The sequence below is a fragment of the Sus scrofa genome, chromosome 13 (assembly GCF_000003025.6).
Source record: "Sus scrofa isolate TJ Tabasco breed Duroc chromosome 13, Sscrofa11.1, whole genome shotgun sequence".
Classification (NCBI taxonomy): domain Eukaryota; kingdom Metazoa; phylum Chordata; class Mammalia; order Artiodactyla; family Suidae; genus Sus; species Sus scrofa.
Window position 1 is genome coordinate 114933676 of NC_010455.5, and position 21333 is coordinate 114955008.

At 36.9% G+C, this 21333-nt stretch overlaps 1 protein-coding gene and 1 long non-coding RNA gene across 2 annotated transcripts in view; both read right to left on the bottom strand.

Annotated features, from left to right (window-relative positions):
• Positions 1-21333, bottom strand: part of LOC106505747 — a 616219-nt gene that overhangs the window by 268464 nt on the left and 326422 nt on the right. The gene's annotated exons all lie outside the window — the stretch shown is intronic.
• LOC100737704 (DNA-directed RNA polymerases I and III subunit RPAC2-like) lies at positions 2782-4344 on the bottom strand. Its single transcript, XM_021069822.1, is given in 1 exon segment — positions 2782-4344. A coding segment is annotated over 1 exon segment (438 nt). The 5' UTR covers positions 3884-4344; the 3' UTR covers positions 2782-3445.

The window sequence follows — 21333 nt, forward strand, 5'->3', positions numbered from 1 at the left end:
CCTCCTGCACTGTTGGTGGGAATATAAGCTGGTACAGCCACTATGGAAAATGGTATGGAGGTACCTTAGAAAACTGTACATAGAACTACCCTATGATCCAGCAATCACACTTTTGGGCATATATCCAGACAAAACTTTCCTTAAAAAAGACATATGCACCCGCATGTTCACTGCAGCTCTATTCACAATAGCCAAGACAAGGAAACAACCTATATGTCCATTGACAGATGATTAATTCAGAAGGTGTGGTATATATACACAATGGAATACTACTTGGCCATAAAAAGAACAAAATAATGCCATTTGTAGCAACATGGATGGAGGTAGAGACTGTCATACTGAGTGAAGTAAGTCAGAAAGAGACAAATACCGTATGATACCACTTATAACTGGACTCTAATATATGGCACAAAGGAAACTTTCCACAGAACAGAAAATCATGGACTTAGAGAATAGACTTGTGGTTGCCTGGGGGAGGGGGGTGGGAGAGGGAGGGATCAGGAGCTTGAGGTTAATGGATGAAGCTATTGCTCTTGGAATGGATTTACAGTGAGATCCTGCTGTGTAGCACTGAGAACTATGTCTAGACACATATATTGCAACACAACAATGGGAGGAAAAATTATGTATACATGTATGTGTAACTTGTCCCCATGCTATACAGTGGAAATAAATAAATAAATAAAATTAAAAAAAATAAAAATAAAAGGAAAACAAAATATTACACTAAAAATAGAACATATATATGTATTTATATAAAATTATATTTGTGTATGAGATATAGGTTAACATACATGTAATTAATTTTATACTCTATGTTGTATATACTTGGGCATAGACAGTACATACGTCATTATATACATACAAGTTAGTTAATGACCTCATTCTAGGGACAGTCAGTTGCCCTAATTGCATACCTACACTCCAAAGGAGATCATACAGACTTTGTTATCAGAAGTCCACAAACTAAAGTGGCTATTACAGGTACTTCTGTTCTCATTATTGTGATCATTACCTGAACATAAAGAATATCAGGAAAGGATTTTACTTTGTAATTATTGGCTTATTAATTGCGCATGGCAAATCTTAGAAACTGGGCTCTCATTGATAAAATTAAAGATATTCAAAAAATGTTTATAGGCTAAAGTACTTTGAGGATCCTTCTTTTTCCAATCCAGTGCATGAACAAGACATTCAGATAGTGTTGTGTAGCCTGACTCCTTAGGTAAAGTACCGAAGTTTTATCAATAACCAGCCCTATGCCCAGACATTGAAAATCAACATGACTATGAGAATATCAAACCTGCCTTCCAGAAAAGCTGTTATGTCATTCTGAAGTGAGCCTTTCCTGCACATAGTGGTCGATGTGGCCAGTGCATTTAAAAGAACAGAATGACAGACTACATCAAGCTGACAGAAAAGGTTATGGAAGCTGTTTTCTGCCTGCGTACTTATGTGGGTCGTTTAATGTGTGGAAGACTTGGACCTGTAAACAAAATTTTCACATTCAATTTTAGGGAGGTTACTCAGATCCACTCATAGACTTCTAGGTGGACTGACAACAGGTAAGCACTTGGAATTTAGATATAGACACGCACATTCCAACCTTACATCAGTAAACAAAATATGGAAGTTGAAGGATACAAGCTGGGCCTCTGTTTCAGCCCAGTCTACACTAGTATACCTGTAAAAGTAAATTATAACAATGGATAAATTTCCGGTCACGCTATTTGCATTTCTTGTTTTACCAGCATAGTCCAGTGTATATGCATCTCTCTGCTGACTGCTCATCATGACGTGGTAGTGAAGAGCTGAGATTTTATAAGAGAAAGTCACTGCAGAAGTTTCCTTTATCGATGGGGCATTTGGAAGCCAAAAACACAAGTGAGGGAATGACCAAAAAACTCAGTCTCACTGGAAAACACATCAGAGGAGGCAATTCTAAGAAATTAAATCAGACAGGGAAGGGACAAGAGAACCTTGAACACCTAATTGAAGATTTTGATTTAATTGAAATGGGAACACCAAGAGAGGCTTTTGAGTAGATCAGTGGGTGACCTTTATCAACAAAAGTTACTGAGAAGAAAAAATAAGTCTGGCATTTTAGAACTAACAGAAGGGAAGTTGGGAGGTCTGAAAGCAAATAAGAAAAAAAACAGAAAATGACAGTGGCTAAATATGAAATTGTGAGAACACTGAAGAAAATGGAAGTCTACTTAAGACATATTTTAGAAGGAACTGCATGATCTGTATGTAGTGAAACTGTGAAGGACAAAGGCTCATTTTCCACTGGCAAAAGGTGATGAAAACATACAACCCAGAAGAATCTTCTAGAAGTGCTCTATCCAACATACTAGGGAGAAAACCTTATTCTACAGTTTAGTGTAAGGTTTAAATCCCTTACCTTGAAATTTAAGATTTTCTTTAGTATAGTCCCAATCTACTTTCCCAAAAGTACCCTTAAAAATAATTCTGATCACAAAGATCTTGTGTTTCTGTTTTCCACAATCAGAGGAAAAATTTAAATTAATTTAGACTAATTAAATTAATCTAATTAATTAGAGCAAGACTTTCTTTTCAACCCACCCTCATTTTTAGATCTATCTTCATTCTAGGATGAGAGATGTACAAGGTTGGGGGGTGAAGTTAATCTACACCCTTCTATCCAGGCAGGACACCATCCAGGTGGAATAGGACTTCAGGAGGCTGGGCCAGGGCAGAGTCATAGGTGCAGATAAGCAATGGGCTGTGCACTGTGCAGACCTCACTAGGCGCCATCTATCTCTTCAAGAGTTTTTATTTCTTCATTTCACCCTTTCCTGCCATTGGGAACCTAGTTTCTTTTCCCCCAGTTTCCGGCTATGTTTAACTCATCCCTATGAGTAGGAAACTATCTGCATGCATTAATCTGAACCTTTTGAATAACATTACTTACTGCATGCAAAGCACTTAGATAGTTACTTGGTGCTGGAACTCAGGAGACATTAAAAGGAAAAAAATGCCAAGGATACTATACATATGGCTAAACATTTCCCAAATCCTTTACAACTGAAAACCTATCATAAGGAGTAGAAGCATCACCATAAGAGACAAGAACCAGCATCAGTGACATGAACTTCACCTCAATGTTAATGTATTTATCCAATGGTGTGGAGGATTTCATTCAATGCTTTCTTCATTAAGGGCTCATGGTATCTTGTATCATAGAGTCCTGGGAAAATCCCCAAGGTAGGTCTAGGTGCTCATACAGAGGCCAAGTTATTACCTCCCCAACATGCAAATTTTTTTAATAAAAGAGGGAATTTATTAGAAGAATACATGGGTTCTTGCAGGCACTCCAACAGCTGAAACGGTTCAAGAGCTAGGGAAAGCAGGCCTTTATGCAGGACAGAATATTTCGTCATGACAAACTTTTACTTCTGGGTTTTGCAAGGTACAGAGTATTCTACAGGTCAGTGCTCCCTGTATAGGGCATAAGGGAAAAGAATGTATATTCATTTCTGATGGCTTTTTGATCCTTATATTTGTTTATGCTAGCCCCAAACTTGTCAAGCCCATGCTGGCAGACATTCATGAGCTCAGCCAGGACTCTCTGAAATGGCTCAGCAGCTGGAAGGCACCTGCAGTCTGTATGTGCAAAATTGATTTTGCTCTCTGAAGGATGGGTTATAGTACAACAACAAAATCCCACTTCGAGGTTCTTCATGATTGAGTAATGAAGAGAATTTCCTAGGATATGATCCTCCTCATGCAATACAAATGTCACTTAGTGTCAATTTTTTCCAGCTGCCTAGACCATTTCCAGGGCTGTCTTCCTCTTACTTTCATCCATTGGGGTCTTTGATCCAGATATTTTTCTCTCCAGTTTTAGGTCCTCTTCCATCCCAACATTCAATTTTTATAAACACTGAAGTGATATGTATCATAAAAAAAAATCACAGTTCAAATGACATCATAGACAATAGCAGCTCCAAATAAAAGAGAGCACAAGATGCTGAAGAATGATAAGGAATCTGCCCCAGAGAACAAACAGAAGGGCAACACAGGCCACTCTGAACTAACTGAAGACATGAGTGGGCCGGATTAAATTTTGTTGAAAAAAAAACTCACTTTTTGAACCTCCCTAGGGTAAGATATTGAATGAATGAATTTAGCAAGCAGTTAGACAAATAATATGATTTCCTGATACCCCATCAGCGCTGATGCAATAAGGGGGTTGGCATCACGGTTGACTCCACCTTTACCCACAAGGCAGCAGGCAGTTCCAAAAGAGACCTTCTGGGGAACTGCAGACAGAAGCTCATTCTAAGGAAGTTCAAGAGCCTACCAAGTGGATTCCAGCTGGTGTTTTCTAACATATCAATACACTTGATGATAAATCATTAGTACCCATCTCCTAGCAATTTAGGGTATGTAATTTCTTCCTTACATTTCTATAGATTTTTGCTCTAGTTCCATTATCATTTGGATTTTGGTTTATTTCCACACAAGTGGTTTTTCTTTGGTTTTACATTTTTCTCACGTGTGCTGTGAACACACACAATGGGCTTCAAACAAGAGCATTTGATCTTTCCCCGTGCTTAACTTTCCAGGAAGATGTCACAATTGCCCCTTCATAGTAATCAAAAGGTAGTTCTATCTCTTTCTCTGAAAAATCACAGCTCTCAGGTGGGGAGGCAAAGGGATATGGCACATCTCTCACATCCTTAGTTCACTTTTGAGACTGAGAAGAGATGAAAGAAGATGAAAACCGACTTCAAAACACACAGAAAACTGCTGTCTTTACAAAGGAAGAAAATGGTGGCATTCAAAACACCACAGAGCAATGTAAGCAATATCTCCCACTCCTAAGTAAATAAAAGACCTTTCACAAAAGAAATCTTGCGTGACCTGAGATGATAAACCTCCATACAGTTCAGCAGCTGGTTTTATAGCTGAAATAGGCAAGCTTTGCCTTCACACACCCACAATTCTGGTGCTCAAAACTTTTCAGTACCCATTGTGTTCCAATTATTGTCACCCCATAATTTTTCTATCCAATTCAACTGAAAATTGAAGGTGAAAGTACCCCAAGTTAAGTAACCTAACTTTCCTTCATAGCAGCCATTTCAATCAAGAAAGGCTGAAGGTTATATACATGGTCTGTTGAGAATTTTCTAGACTTAAGTGACACATCTGCTATTCTGGGTAAGCAGGAATCAATGATGAATGTATGTTTTGGTTTTTTAATGAAGGAAAAACTTGACAACTTAAATAAAAGCTTTGTGGAGGGGCAAATCAGGTGTGCTGGAGAGAGTTTCAGATGTAGATTATGGAGTTCATGCAACCCCAGAATATCTAAGACCTGGTACTAGGCATAAGCACTAATTTGGGGAAGAAAGAGGGCAAAGCCATAGTGGGGAGAGATAGATTGGACAGGTAGAGTTCAGCATCCTAGAGCATATGGTATCTGGCAGCAGGAATGGTGATGATTGTCAGCATACAAGTAATTGATAGGGTGAAGTTCCTGCATGTAGAGCGTGCACTGTAATGGGTAACTGGGACAGTGGTCAACAGATGTAAGACTGGCAATAAGGGGAAGTGGGGGGAAGGGACAAATGTGTTATAAATTCAAGAAACTGAAAAGTAAAGGAAAACTTTAAAAAGTGATCATGTATTTATCTGTGCATAATAAACTGTGTGTGTTATAAAGAGAAAACAGAAAAGAGAATGAGAGGAGGGAGATTTTGTCAAAAGACAGATCATATATGAAAGCATGGGAGGCATGGGTCTTTTCCCGAGTTCCTCACACACAGCAGTTATTCAATAAGCATTTGTAAGTGGAAAGGAATAACCAAATAGCAGCACCAATCACAATATCCAAGACATGGAAACAACCCAAATGTCCATTGACAGATGACTGGATTAGGATGATGTGGTATATATGCACAGAGGAATACTACTCACCATAAAAAAGAACAAAATAATGCCATTTGCAGCAACGTGGATGGAACCAGAGACTCTCATCCTGAGTGAAGTAAGTCATAAAGAGAAAGACAAATACCATATGATATCACTTATATCTAGAATCTAATATACGTCACAAAGGAAACGCTCCACAGAAAACAAAATCATGTACTTGGAGAATAGACTTGTAGTTGCCAAGGGGGAAGGGGAGGTAGTGGGATGGACTGGGAGCTTGGGGTTAATAGATGCAAATTATTGCCTTTGGAATGGATTAGCAATGAGATCCTGCTGTGTAGCACTAGGAACTCTGTCTAGTCACTTATGATGGAGCATGATAATGTGAGAAAATAGAATGTGTACATGTATGTGTAACTGGGTCACCATGCTGTACAGTAGGAAAAAATATGTATTGGGAAAATAAAAATTAAAATAAATATATAGATAAATAAATATTAAAAGAATAGCACAGTGTGCAATTTACCTCAAACTAACATCATTTGCAGACTATAAGTATCACAATTAAGCTGTTAATGCCATTCTTTTTGTTGTTGTTGTTGTCTTTTTTGCTTTTTTCTAGGGAAGCTCTCATGGCATATGGAGGTTCCCAGGCTAGGGGTCGAATCAGAGCTGTAGCCACCAGCCTATGCCAGAGCCACAGCAATGTCGGATCCGAGCCGCGTCTGCAACCTACACCATAGCTCACGGCAACACCAGATTGTTAACCCACTGAGCAAGGGCAGGGATGGAACCCACAACCTCATGGTTCCTAGTCGGATTCGTGAACCCCTGAGCCACGACGGGAACTCCATTAATGCCATTCTTAACTGTCTCAGTAGTGATTCAAATCAAAATCTTGAACTTTTTCCACTATATACATACAAAACTTGGAAAACTACATAAAAACAACAAAGGCTATTCTATTAATTTCTTAGTGTACCTAAAATTCAGGATGGACAATGATAATTTTTTGTTGTCACTTGAAGGAGCATAAATCATAATAGTGGAAAGCAGAATAAGATTTATTCATATAATGTATGATTATTATTTTCTAGACATGTTAAAATTCATCTTTATTACAATTGATATATAATATAAAACGTTACTTTAGAACAAGTTAAGCACAATGAAATATATCAAATGAGTAATATTTCATAGGATGAATACATTTTATAATTTAATATAAATTTTTGTAGAATAACTCAATGTACTTTAAAAAATAAACTACCTGTAAAGAATAAAAATTATAGTCATTATCCTGCTTTATTTTAAAAACAGGTCATTACAACTTGTTTCATCTAAAGGAAATCAACTACAATTCAAAAAGCAAAAGAAAGTATTGAGAAAAAAATCTAAGTGTGATATTACTGGATATATTTTACTTCTGAATATAGATAAATGTCAAATGAATTGTTTTTAAAGTATAAATTTTATGAGATTATTTCAATTTTAAAAAATAGCATCAGCTCTTAGCACAAAGTCTAATAACATTTGCTGACATGCACTGAGTTGGAAAAATAAGATATTATAGTGAAATGAAACTACATACATTTGATTCAGTTTTAAGACAATTGTATGTTTCCCAAGCTTATCCTTATTTAGAAGAGAGAAATAATCAGATTAACAATGAAGCCACTCCTTTTAATGCCATTTGCTGCAACATGGATGGACCTAGAGATTATCATACTGAGTAAAGTCAGACAAAGATAAATATCATAAGATATCACTTATACATGGAATTTAATAAAAAGTGATAGACTAGACCTTATAAAACAGAAACAAACAGATTTTAAAATCTTGTGGTTACCACAGGTGAAACCATTGGGGGAATGGAGGAATTGAGAGGTATGAATAACATATACACACTAGTATAAAATATATAATTAACAAGAACCTATTGTATAGCACAGGAAATCTAGTCAATAGTTTCTAATTACCCATATGGGAAAAAAGAATGGATATATTTATGTGTATAACCAATTCACTTTGCTATACACCTGAAACTAATACAACAGTGTAAGTCAACCATACTTAAATAAAACTAAAAAAAAAAAATGAAGTCAGTCTCTAATCTCATAAAGTGAAGCAGAAAACAAAATTTAAGAGGAAAAAAAAAAGTCTTCCTTTGCATTATCTACCCCAGCTTTAATTCTTCCTTGCAACATGCAGCATTATTTTCAATATGTACAATGCAATCTCACTTATTAACACATGTTTCTGTTTCTTTTGGTAGCAACTTGACATATAGGCCTACTCACACAGTACAGCAACAAAGATATGGGACTTTATTTTTTGGTCCAGAATAATTAGTTCAGGGTTTGCCCTTTAGCCAATAATGCATTTTATGGTGATTACTAATACTTTCCTAGGAGTCCAATAAATATTTGCAATAAGAATAGATTGAGCAAAAGTTATATTAACTTATCTCTAATATAGGCTTTAAATATTTGTAGAAAATTAATGTGTATATGTTAATCTTTGTATCACAGATCCAAGATGATGATAAATTATTCATTATAAAATGATTAAAGTAAGTGACAAAAAATAATTATAATTTTTCTTGAATAAAAGCTCATCTAACCAGACTAACCTATCTTATCTTTTTCTATAATTGCATTTGATAGCTATATATCTAGACTGTGACAAGATGATGACTTTATAGAAAATCACAGATTATTCATTTTTGTATATTTAGCAAATAGCGCAATGACTGACCCAGGCTACATGCTAAATAAAATATCAAACTAGCTGGAAATGTGAATGAATCCTATATAACAAGAAATGAACAAAATTATGCTTTTAGGAAATTATGCTAGAGTTGGACAGGGTGGGAATATCCTCACATATTGCATGTATGAGTAAATATACACATTTTCCTCAGGGCGGGAATATCCTCACATATTGCATGTATGAGTAAATATACACATTTTCTGATGGCAGCTGAACAACATTTTTTTAAACCTTAAAAATATGCATAAATATATGTATGTATATGTGTGTATGTATATACATACTTTTTTTTTTTTTTTTGCTTTTTTTCAGGGCCACACCTGTGGCATATGGAAGTTCCCAGGCTCGGGTCAAATCAGAGCTACAGCTGCCAGCCTATGCCACAGCCACACAAATCCAAGCTGCATCTGTGAGCTACACCACAGCTCATAGCAAGCCAGATCCTTAACCCACTGAGTGAGGCCAGGGGTCTAAACCACATCCTTGCAGATAGTAGTCGAATTTGTTTCCACTGAGCCATGATGGGAGCTCCCAAAAATGTGTATATGTTTTTATCTAACATTCTCATTTCTAGAAATTAATCAAAATCAAAATATATATATAAAAGATTTATATGTATTTTAATAATAGTAAAAAGCTAGATACCACCTTCCAAATATATAATAAAAAGTAAATGGTTAAATAAATTATGACATAATCATACACTGAAATATTTTTCAGATCATTAAAAAGAATGCTAATTTTTTAGGGAAAATTGGTCAGTATTTATTAAGTTAAAAATTTTAAGTGGAATAGGAAGTTCCCATTGTGGCTCAGTGGTAACAAGTCTAACCAGCATCTAAAAGGTTGTGGGTTTGATCCCTGGCCTCATTCAGCAGGTTAAGGATCTGACATTGCTGTGAGCTGTGGTGTAAGTTGCAGATGTGGCTCGGATACCATGCTGCTGTGATTGTGGTGTAGGCCAGCAGCTATGGCTCCCATTCGACCCCTAGTCAGGGAACTTTGGTAGGCAGGTATAGCCCTAAAAAAAAATTTCTTTAAATAAAGTGGAATATTTAGTATAATCCCATTTTTGCATGTATACATGTGCATCTGTATACAGAAAAGTTATGCACAATAAGTTGTTCTTTATAGTTATCTCTGGATGGGAGATTTAATTTCTTTCTTTTCCTTATCTGAATTTTATAATTTTCAACAGAGGACCTGTATTTGAAAAAAGCAAATAAGAAAGTGAAAAATAAATGCTTAGAATGAGGTAGTGGCAAAGCCACTCAAGGCCACCAAAATGACTAGAGGCCCCTCTTCTGAGTAAGCTGAGTGATGGCTGCTTCTAGCACTGCTTTAATCCTCTCACCTCTTAGATAAAATGGATTAAGAAATCCAGGCATCCAGCTATCCCTGTTTCTTGATAACATCAAATCCAGAATGAGTTCCACTTTCTAATCCATCCTTAGCATAATGGAGCACGAGTCCAAACCCTGTAAGATCTTCCCAGCACTCCCTTCTTGAAGTGCTTTTATGTCTACACTTGAAGGCATTCTCAGACCCGCTTCACCAAGTAAATAAATCCAGCTTTGTGACTTCCAGTGTGTTGCTGGTGGTCTTGGGTGGTTTCTGGTGTTGTGACGATGGTGATGCTAGTAGTGATTTGATGATGTTGGTGGTGTTGGTTGTGACGGTGATGGTGGTACACGGGTAAGTTTTTAACACTGGTGGTATTTGAGCCCCAGGAAGTGAGAAAAGAATGTTCTTTTATACATCTTCCAACAATATCATAATTAGTCCTATAAGTCCCAGCATAGTGAAAGAAATAAATCAAAGCAGGAAATATATTAGGAGTCAGGAGTTACAAGCTGGAGTCTTAGTTTTCCCACTAGATACCTTAAGCTAATCATTCAACCTCTCAGGACTTCACTTAATTCACCTATGAAATGAAGTTGACTTGATTAACTCCTAAAGTAGCTTCTCACGCTATGTAGCTTTGTGTGTCTGCTCTATCCCAGTTATCAGTCAGAAGCCTAGAGGGAATCACAAACACTGTAGGTCCACTGCCTATTTTTATAAAGTTTTATTGGCACATAGCCACATTTGCTACATACTGTCTATGGCTGTTTCACATTACAATGAAACATAACAGCGGAGTGGTGGCAACGGGAAACTGTAGGGCCCACAAAGCCTAAAATATTTATTATTGATCCTTTGCAAAAAAAGCTTGCTGACCTATGGCTTAGGAATATTATAAATATGAGTTTGACATGGCTACGATGTATCTTGTTAGCAGAAGATACATTTCACAAAGTAGAAATTTTAGTCTACCTTGTTCATTAATGTATCCTAAGAGCCTCTGACAGTGCCTAACACAGAGCAGATGCTGAATAAATATTATTAAATAAATGAGTGCATGAGAATGAATGAAGGGACAAATGGTAGCCTCTGCAAATCTGAAATACCTATTCATCAGTTCCCTTCTTGCCATGGCAGGGTTTCTATGTGCTGTGGAATTTAAAACATATTCTGATGAAGGATATCTATATATAATACCTATATGTGCAACACTCTCCTGTAGCTTGCTCAACTGTACACAGCTCAACTGCATAATAGGGCTTAGCCTGAAGTGAATTTCAGTATGACTTTCAAATACAGTAGTAGCACACAGTATCTGGACTCACTTAGAAGACCAGCATGGATTAATTAGACTCCCATATTTCTGGGGAAAAAAAAATTTTTTTTTTGGCTTAGAAGACAATAGAATAAAGTAAAAAATGGAAACAAGTCACCAAATACTATCATCTGAGTACTAGTATCCATTGTTTTCAGATCTCTCAGTCAAGTTTGCTGATCTTTAGTTTGTTTTGTGTCAGCTCACTGAACAAGTCACCAGCAATGAACCTGGTCAGAAACTTAGGTTTCTATTTCTTGCTTTTTTGTTTGTTTTATACACTCGCATATCCAGTAAACTTCTACTTTTAGAAAAATTCATTATCTTTTGTAAACTTGACTTTTTTAAAATGTATCCATTGTGTTGCATATAGGTTTTTTGTTCTAATTTATTTGTTTTGCATGTCAAAGACAGTGGTGATGATAAATAGCTACTGACTAAAGAGGACAGACAGCCTTTGGAATTACAGACCTGGTTCAAATTTCCACCTCCATAAACTTACTAGCTGTGTTGCTCTGGATAGGTTACTTAATCTTCCTATGCCTCAGTTTCCTCATTTTTAAAATGTGGATAATAAAATTTACTTTATATAACTGTTCAGGGCAATAAATAATACGACATATAGAAGGACCTAATACCTTTCCATACATACAGTCAACATGGAATAATGACAGGAATTATGATATCTACCTTGATTATATTATATGTTTAGATGATATTATTGGCATATATTACATAAATACATTGCAGTATTTATAGCAGGTCGATGAGAACATTGATTGCAAGTGAGAAGAAGAAATGTTTTAAAGTCCAGTCTGATTTGAGTCGCTTTGGAGTATAATTTTAATCTTTCATGGGGTCAAGCAACACAAAAAACATTTTCTAATTATGAATCTTTTTTCTTTGAAAAGAAAGTCTATTGCAGTTTCACCAGTATTCTTTCCAAATAATAATACCAGAGAGATTTGCTGTTCTCTCTCTTAAAGAGATCATAAAGGATCAGAATTGCTTCAGGAACTTCCCTAAATAAAGCTACTCATTCCTAACTGGGAATAGGAAAGGGCTTACATAAGGATACAGCAAACAAGCATTGTGTTGATACCATTAAATGGTATCAACATTATAAAAATGTTCTTTTGTTTCATTAAAAAGAGTACTATAAAATTCTGAGCATGTACACAGTGCTACTCAGAAGCTCATTCTCCTTGTCAATATGAAAACCACCAGCATCATCTTAAAATTGTGAACCATTTAACTTTAAATTTAATTCAAAAAAATAGCTGGGTGCCTACTATGGGTATAAGATTGTACTAAGTGTAGCGGCAGGTGTAAGGATGAATAATGTAAACGTCTGGAAGGTTAACTCTCTTTTTCTGTTTCTACTCTTCAAAGCTGGATCTAGCTTACTTGATATAAACTGCAGAGTTTATTATTCTCTATTTCTGTTTTAAATGTGTCTAAAAATGGCCTCGTGTATGCCTTAGCAACTATCTTAAAGACATTTAGTGATGCTAATTTATCAATCTGAGTTCCTTAGAAGACCTGAGATATAGTCTAAAAAAAATTTAAGCTCTTGCATGAATTCAGGAAGTATGTTCAACCTTCTTCCTGTGCCTAAATTAATGTTCTTTGTGATCCATTCTACACTGCCAATATTGCTAAGGGAATCATAGTAAAAGGCAGTGCAGAAGAATCTGTTATGGATCAAAACAAACTTTAATAAGAGTATTGTAGAATTGTGGAAATTTTAAGAAAGTAGATGATACATTACATAGAGTTTTCTAGGTAGTTAAAATTTACCTTGAATTCTGGAAGGAACACAAACTCCTTCCTCTTCCCACATCTTAAACCCATCGATAAACTCTGAACCTGAGAAAAAACATTAATAGTGATCAAGAAAAAAACAGTGGCATTATTGAACTAAAGTGCTGACTCCAAGGATTTTAAGTTTTCTTCTTTGGAGAGAAGACGTTTCAATCATTTTAATCCAGGTAGCTTGTACCCCTTAGATTTGTCCTCATTTTGCACTCGTGTTATTTGATTCCCTCCTCTCAAATTTATTAAATGAGCCTGGGTCTACTTTCTACTCAGAAAAAGCTCCATCTTCAAAAGGTGTTTAGACCTTAGACTACTGAGGCCGTAGGGAAGAAACATTCCCAGGTTTCCACAGAGATTTTCCTTGGGATTTCCAGTGTCATTGCTCTCACCATCAGAGTAACCAAATCAAGAGGTCTGAGCTTGGGATATATGCATTGGAGAAAAAACAAGGGTCCTCTTGAGATGCCAGTCTCTTTTTTCTCTTAAAGCCTTTAATTTTCTAGATAAGGCCCAACCACATTATGGTCATCTGCTTACTCAAAGTCTACTGATTTAAATGTTAATCTAATCTAAAAAAGTACCTTCATAGCACATCTAGGTACCGTGGCCTCGCCAGGTTGATACATAAAATTAACCATTGCTCATGTCCATATAATTGGCCTCACTAAAGATTTAAAATGTATACTTAACCTTTTCTAAAGACATGTAGAGAAGTCCCTTATTTTTATGTAAACAGATAAAATTTTGATGGCCTTATCAGGTATCTCATCCAAAAAATATATATTCAGTAACAGTGAAAGAAAATCACTGAAAAAAATAATTATTATGTGTGGAAGAGGCAGCAAAGGAAAATTATATCAAAACACACAGCGATGGCTTTAAATACAGTTTCCCCAATTTTTTTTAATTTTCTAACATAGTATCATAGCCACTCATAGTCTCTTGTCTCTAGTTTTTAGACTCCAGTGTTTATATAAGAAAGAGAATGGTATATATGTATGACTTGGTCACTTTGTGGTACAGTATAAATTGGTGCAACACTGTAAATCAACTATGCTTTTATAGAATAAATAAATAAACCCCCTGCATTTAAAATCCTCAAAAACTCTTAAAATTCCACTTTCCCTACTTTTATTTTTCTTTCCATTCTTTCACTTTTCCAGAAGTAGTCTATTATGTTTATGTGCCTCAAATTTCTATGATATAATCTCAACCTCCAATGTGATGATATTAGGAGGTGGAGCCTATGGGATGATTAGATCATGAAGGTCATGAATGGAATTAGCAGTCTTGCAAAGGGCTGAAAAGACCAGGATTCTCCCCTTCTACCATGTGAGGACACAGGCAGAGACAGCCATCCAGGAACCAAAAAGCAGTCTCTCAACAGAAAATGAATCTGTTGGTTGCTTTGATCTTAGGCTGCCCAGCCTCCAGAATGGTGAGAAATAAATTTCTGTTGTTTATAAGCCACCCACCTATGTATTTTGTTACAGCATCTAGAACTGACAAAGACATAGTCTTTGCTCCCCTAATTATCTATTTTGATAATCTATCTTTTTTGCCTTTATCAGTGCCCTGCTTCACCCATTACTCTGGTCAGCAAATGAAAGGTCTGAGAACCTGGATAATACATGTGGAAAAAGCAAGGAAGAGGTGAGGTAGGTCATAACAACCAAAAGATAACTATTTTTAAAATCATGATTATATGGATTTTTATAATCCAAATATTATTGTTGTATCTGGGAGTGCACAGATTTTCCAATAGGTACATACTGGTCAAATTCAATCAAAACCCACCCAACTTACCACCAGACCATAACTTCGTCTATCATGCACTTCTTTTTATAGTTTATGAGCATCAGAAATACTGAACTTCTTGCAATTCCTGAACACATCATGTATTTTTTTTACTCAATGAATTTATTACATTTGTAGTTGTGCAATGATCATCACAATCCAATTTTATAGGATTTCCATCCCACAACCCCAGCGCATCCCCCTACTCCCCAAACTACCTCCATTAGAGACTCTATGTTTTTCAAAGTCTGCGAGTCAGTATCTGTTCTGCAAAGAAGTTCTGTCTGTCCTTTACTCAGATTCCACATGTCAGTGAAAGCATTTGATGTTGGTGTCTCCTTGTATGACTGACTTCACTTAGCATGATAATTTCTAGGTCCATCCATGTTGCTAAAAATGCCATCCATTAACGTTCCTTTCAATGGCTGAGTGATAGTCCATTGTGTATATGTACTACATCCTCTTGATCCACTCCTCTGTCAATGGACATTTAGGTTGTTTCCATGTCTTCGCTATTGCAAAGAGTGCTGCAGTGAACATCAGAGTACATGTGTCTTTGTGAGTCGTGGTTTTCTCTGGATAGATGCCCAGGAGTGGGATTGCTGGATCAAATGGGAGTTCTATCTTTCGTTTTCTGAGGCATCTCCATACCTTTTTCCACAGTGGTTGCACCAATTTACAATCCCACCAACAGTGTACTAGGGTTCCTTTTTCTCCACACCCTCTCCAGCACTGATTGGAGACTTTTTGAGGATGGCCATTCTGGCTGGTGTAAGGCCAGAGTGGTTTTGATTTGCATTTCTCTAACGATGAGTGATGTTGAACACCTTTTCGTGTGTTTTTTGGCCATCTGTATGTCTTCAATGGAGAACTGTCTGTTTAGAGATTCTGCCCATTTTTTGATGGGGTTGTTTTTGTTTGGTTTGGGGTGTTTGGTTGTTTTGTTTGTTTGTTTGTTTTTGGTATGGAGCTGCAGAAGGTGTTTATAAATTTTGGAGATTAATCCCTTGTCAGGGGATTCATTTGCAAAGATTTTCTCCCATTCTGTGGGTTGTTTTTTCATTTTGTTTAGGGTTTCCTTTGCTGTGCAGAAACTCTTAAGTGTAAGTAGGTCCCATTTGTTTATTTTTGTTTTTCTTGTCATTACTCTAAGAGGTAGATCTGAGATGTTGCTGTCATTTATGTCAGAGAGTGTTTGGCCTATGTTTTCCTCTAAGAGTTTTATGGTGACTGGTCTTATATCTAGGTCTTTAATCCATTTGGAATTTCTTTTTGTGTATGGTGTTAGGGAGTGTGCTAATTTCCTTCTTTTCCATGTGGCTGTCCAGTTTTCCCAGCACCACTTACTGAACAGTCTGTCTTTTCTCCATTGTATATTCTTGCCTCCTTTGTCATAGATTAGTTGGCTGTAGGTGCGTGGGTTTAATTCTGGGCCTTCTGTCCCATTCCACTGATCTGTATTTCTGTCTTTGTGCCAGTACCATATGGTTTTGATGACTGTAGCTTGTAGTATAGTCTGAAGTCAGGGAGCCTGATTCCTCCAGCTCTATTTTTCTTTTTCAGGGTATCTTTGGCTATTCTGAGTCTTTGTCCTTCCAAACAAACTTTAAAATATTTTGTTCCAGTTCTGTGAAAAATGTCCTTGGTAATTTGATAGGGATTGCATTGAATCTGTAGATTGCCTTAGGTAGTATAGTCATTTTGATAATATTAACTCTTCCAATCCAAGAACATGGTATGGCTTTCCATCTGTTTGTGTTGTCTTTGATTTCCTTCATCAGTGTCTTATAGTTTTCAGAGTACAGGTCTTTTGACTCTAGGTAGGTTTACTCCTAGGTATTTTATTCTTTTGGATGCCATGGTAAAAGATTGCTTCCCTAATTTCTCTTTCTGATCTTTCATTGTTAGTGTATAGAAATGCCATCGATTTCTGTGTATTAATTTTGTATTCTGTGACTTTGCCAAATTCATGGATGAGTTCTAACAGTTTTCTGGTAGAGTCTTTAGGATTCTCTAGGTATAGTATCATGTCATCTGCAAACAGTGATAGTTTTACTTCTTCCTTTCCATTTTGGATTCCTTTTATCTCTTTTACTTCTCTGATTGATATGGCTAGGACTTCCAAAACCATGTTGAAGAGTAGTGGTGAGAGCAGACATCCCTGTATTGTTCCTGATCTCAGTGGGAATTCTTTCAGCTTTTCAGCATTTTCAATGATGTTAGCTCTGGGTTTGTCATATATGTCCTTTATTATGTTGAGGTAGGTTCCCTCTATGCATACTTTCTGAAGGGTTTTTATCAGAAATGGGTGTTGATTTTGTCAAAGGCTTTTTCTGCATCTATTGAGAGGATCATATGGTTTTTATTCTTCAGTTGGTGAATGTGGTGTATCACACTGATGGATTTGCCGATATTAAAGAATGCTTGCATCCCTGGGTTAAATCCCACTTGATAATGATATATAATCCTTTCAATGTATTGTTGGATGAGGTTTGCTAGTATTTTGTTGAGGATTTTTGCATCAGTGTTCATCAGTGAAATTGGCCTGTAGTTTTCTTTTTTTGTGGTATCTTTGTCTGGTTTTGGCATCAGGGTGATGGTGGCCTCATAGAATGAATTTGGGAGTATCCATTCCTCTGCAATTTTTTGAAATAGATTCAGAAGGAGAGGTGTTATCTTTTCTCTAAATGTTTGAGAGAATTCACCTGTGAAGCCATCTAGTCCTGGAATTTCGTTTGTTGCAAGTTTTTTAATCACAGGTTCAATTTCAGTACTTGTGATTGGTCCATTCATCTTTCTATTTCATCTTGATTTAGTCTTGGAAGATTGTATCTTTCTAAGAATTTGTCCATTTTTCTAGGTTTTCTGTTTTATGGTATATAGTTGCATATAGTAGTCTCATGTGATCCTTTGTATTTCTGTGATGTCCATTGTTACTTCTCCTTTTTCATTTCTAATTTCATTGATTTGAGTCCTCTCTCTTTTTTTCTTGCTAAGTCTGGCTGAGGGTTTATCAATTTTGTTGATCTTTTCAAAGAACCACCTTTTTGTTTCATTGATCTTTTCTATGGTTGTCTTTGTTTCTATTTCATTGATTTCTGCTCTGATCTTTATGATTTCTTTCCTTCTGCTAAATTTAGGTCTTGTCTGTTCTCTCTTGAGCTGCTTCAGATGTAAAGTTAGCTTACTTATTTGAGCTTTTACTTGTTTCCTGAGGTGGGCTTGTATTGCTATAAACTTTCCTGTTAGAATAGCTTTTTCTGCATCCCATAGTTTTTGGAGTGTCGTATCTTTGTTGTCATTTGCTGCTAGGTATTTTTTAATTTCCTCTTTGATTTCTTCAGTGATCCATTGGTTGTTTTGAAGCATGTTGTTTCGTCTCCATGTGTTTGTGTTTTCTGCAGTTTTGTTCTTGTTGATTTCCAGTCATATAGCATTGCGGTCAGAAAAGATGCTTGATATGATTTCAATTTTCTTAAAGTTACTGAGGTTGGATTTGTAGCCCAGGATGTGATCAAGTTTAGAGATGCTCTATGTGCACTTGAGGAGAATGTGTATTCTGTTGCTTTTGGATGGAATGTCCTATAAATATCTATTAAGTCCATCTGGTCTAATGCTTCATTCAGGGCCTATGTTTCCTTATTGATTTTCTGTCTGGATGATCTGTCCATTGCTGTAAGTGGGGTGTAAAAGTCCCTTGCTATTCTTATGTTATTGTCAATTTCTCCTTAAGGTTGTTAGCAGTTGCCTTTATATTGTGGTGAACCTAGGTTGGGTGCATAGGTATTTAAAATTGTTATATCTTCTTCTTGGATTGATCCTTTGATCATTATGTAGTGACCTTCTTTGTTCCTTAAAATATTCTTCATTTTAAAGTCTATTTTGTCTAATATGAGTATTGCCACTCCTGCTTTCTTTTGATCCCCGTTTGCATGAAATATTTTCTTCCATCCTCTCACTTTTTCAATATGTATGTGTCCCTAGAAGTGAAGTGGGTCTCTTGAAGACAGCATATATATGGATCAGGTTTTTGTATCCACTCAGTCAGTCTATGTCTTTTGGTGGGGGCGTTTATTCCATTAACATTTAAGGTAATTACTGATGTATATGTTCTTATTGCCATTTATTAATTGCTTTCATTTCTTTTTGTTGCCCTTTTTTCTTCCCTTCTTCTCTTGTTCCTCCTCTTCCGGTTTGATGACTCTCTTTATAGAGTATACAATACTCTTTGTATTTGAGTTGATTTTTCTTATTTCTTTGTGTATCAATTGTAGGTTTTTGGTTTGCAGTTATTCTGAAGTTTTGATATCAGAGTCTATATATATATGAGATTAAGTTGTTGGCCTCTTAATTGCAAGTTCATCTCCAGTGTCCTGCATTTGTACCCACCTCTTCTCATGATTTCTGATTTTGGTGGCATAATTGCCCATGGATGATTTTGTATCTTTACTGTATCTATACCATTACTGGTGAGATTTGTATCTTTACTGTATCTATACCATTACTGGTGAGCCTTGTCATTTATGGTATTTTTGTTTCCTGTTGCTGCCTTTTCTTTTCTGCCTAGAGAAGTTCCTTTATTATTTGTTGTAAGGCTGGTTTAGTGTTGCTGAATTCTCTTAGCTTTTGCTTATCTGTGAAGCTTTTGATTTCTCCTTCAAATCTGAATGAGAGCCTTGTTGGGTAAAGTAATACTGGCTGGAGATTTTTTCCTTTCATCACATTAAGTATATCATGACACGCCCTTCTGGCCTGCAGAGTTTCTGCTGAAAAATCTGCCAATAAACTTATCAGGGTTCCCTTGTATGTTATTTGTTTCTTTTCCCTAGCTGCTTTCAAGATTTTCTCTTTGTCTTTAATTTTGGTCAGTTTGATTAATATGTGTCTCAAGGTGTTTCTCCTTGGGTTTATTTCATATGGTACTCATTGCATGTCCTGGATTTGAGTGAGTGGTTGCTTTCCCATGTTAGGGAAGTTTTTGGCTATTATCTCTTGGAATATTTTTTCTGTCCCCCTCTCTCTCTCTTCTCCTTCTGGCACCCCTACAATATGGATGTTGGTGAGTTTTACATTGTCCCAGAGTTCTCTGAGACTCTCTTCATTTGTTTTCATCTTTTTTCTCTTTTCTATTCTGCCTCCATAATTTCCACTAATCTGTCCTCCCTCACTTATTCGTTCTTACGCCTCCTGTATTCTGCTGTTATCTGCTTCTAGCGAATTTTTGATTTCAGTTATTGTATTTTGCATTCTTCTTATTTGTTTTATATCTTGTATCTCTTTGCTCAGTGTTTCCTGTAAGTTATCCATCTTTGCCTCCAGTTTATTTACAATGTCTTGCATCATCTTCAGCCTCAACAGTCTAGTGTTTTTCCTGGAGACTGAGAATCTCCTCATCACTTAGCTGATTTTCTGGGTTTTTTTCTTTCTCCCTCAGCTGAGTTATACTTCTCTGTCTTTTCATTTTTATAGGTTTTTGGTATGATGACCTTTTTACAGATAATACAGTTATAGCCTCTCTTACTTCTGGTGTCTGCCCCCTTGTGGCTGAAGTCGTATGGGGGCTTGCTGTAGGCTGCCTGATGGAAGAGTCTGGTGCCTGCCTACTGGTAGGCGGAGCTGCTTCCTATTCCTCTGGTGGGTGGGGCTTTATCTCTGGGTGAGATTAGAGGTGGCTATATGCCGGGAGGGGGGGGGTCTTTAGGCAGCCTGTTTACTGAGGGGAAGGGCTGTGATCCCACCTGGACTGTTGTTTCCTGGGGTTTCTCAGCACTGATGGGTGGGGCCAGATTTTCCCAAAATGCCACCTCCAGAGAAAGGCATGCTGCTGAATATTCCTGAGAGCTTTGCTTCCAATGTCCTTCCCTCACAACAGCCACATTCACCCCTGTTTTCCCAGGAGGTCCTCCAAGAACTGCAGTCAGGTTTGACCCAGATTCCTATGGAGACTCTGCTTTGCCCTGGTACCCAGTACATGTGAAAGTCCGTGTCACCTTTTAAGAATGGGCCTCCATTTCCCCCAGTCCTGTGGAGCTCCTGACACAAGCCCCACTGGCCTTCAATGCCAGATTCTCCAGGGGCTCTTTCTCCCAGTGCCAGATCCCCACACATGGGAATTTGATGTGGGTCTCAGAACTCTCACTCTGTAGGTGAGTCTCTGTGAACCAGTTAGTTTCTAGTCTGTGGGGCTTCCCACCTGGGAAGTATGGGGTTGCTTATATCATATAATCGCCCCTCCTACCTCTTGATGTGGCCTCCTATTTTTCTTCTGGAGTAGGATATCTTTTTTAAGGTTTCCAGTCCATTTGGGTGGCGATTGCTCAGCCTTTAATTGTGAATTTTGTTGTTTTTAGGAGAGAAGTTGAGCTCCAGTCCTTCTATACCGCCAT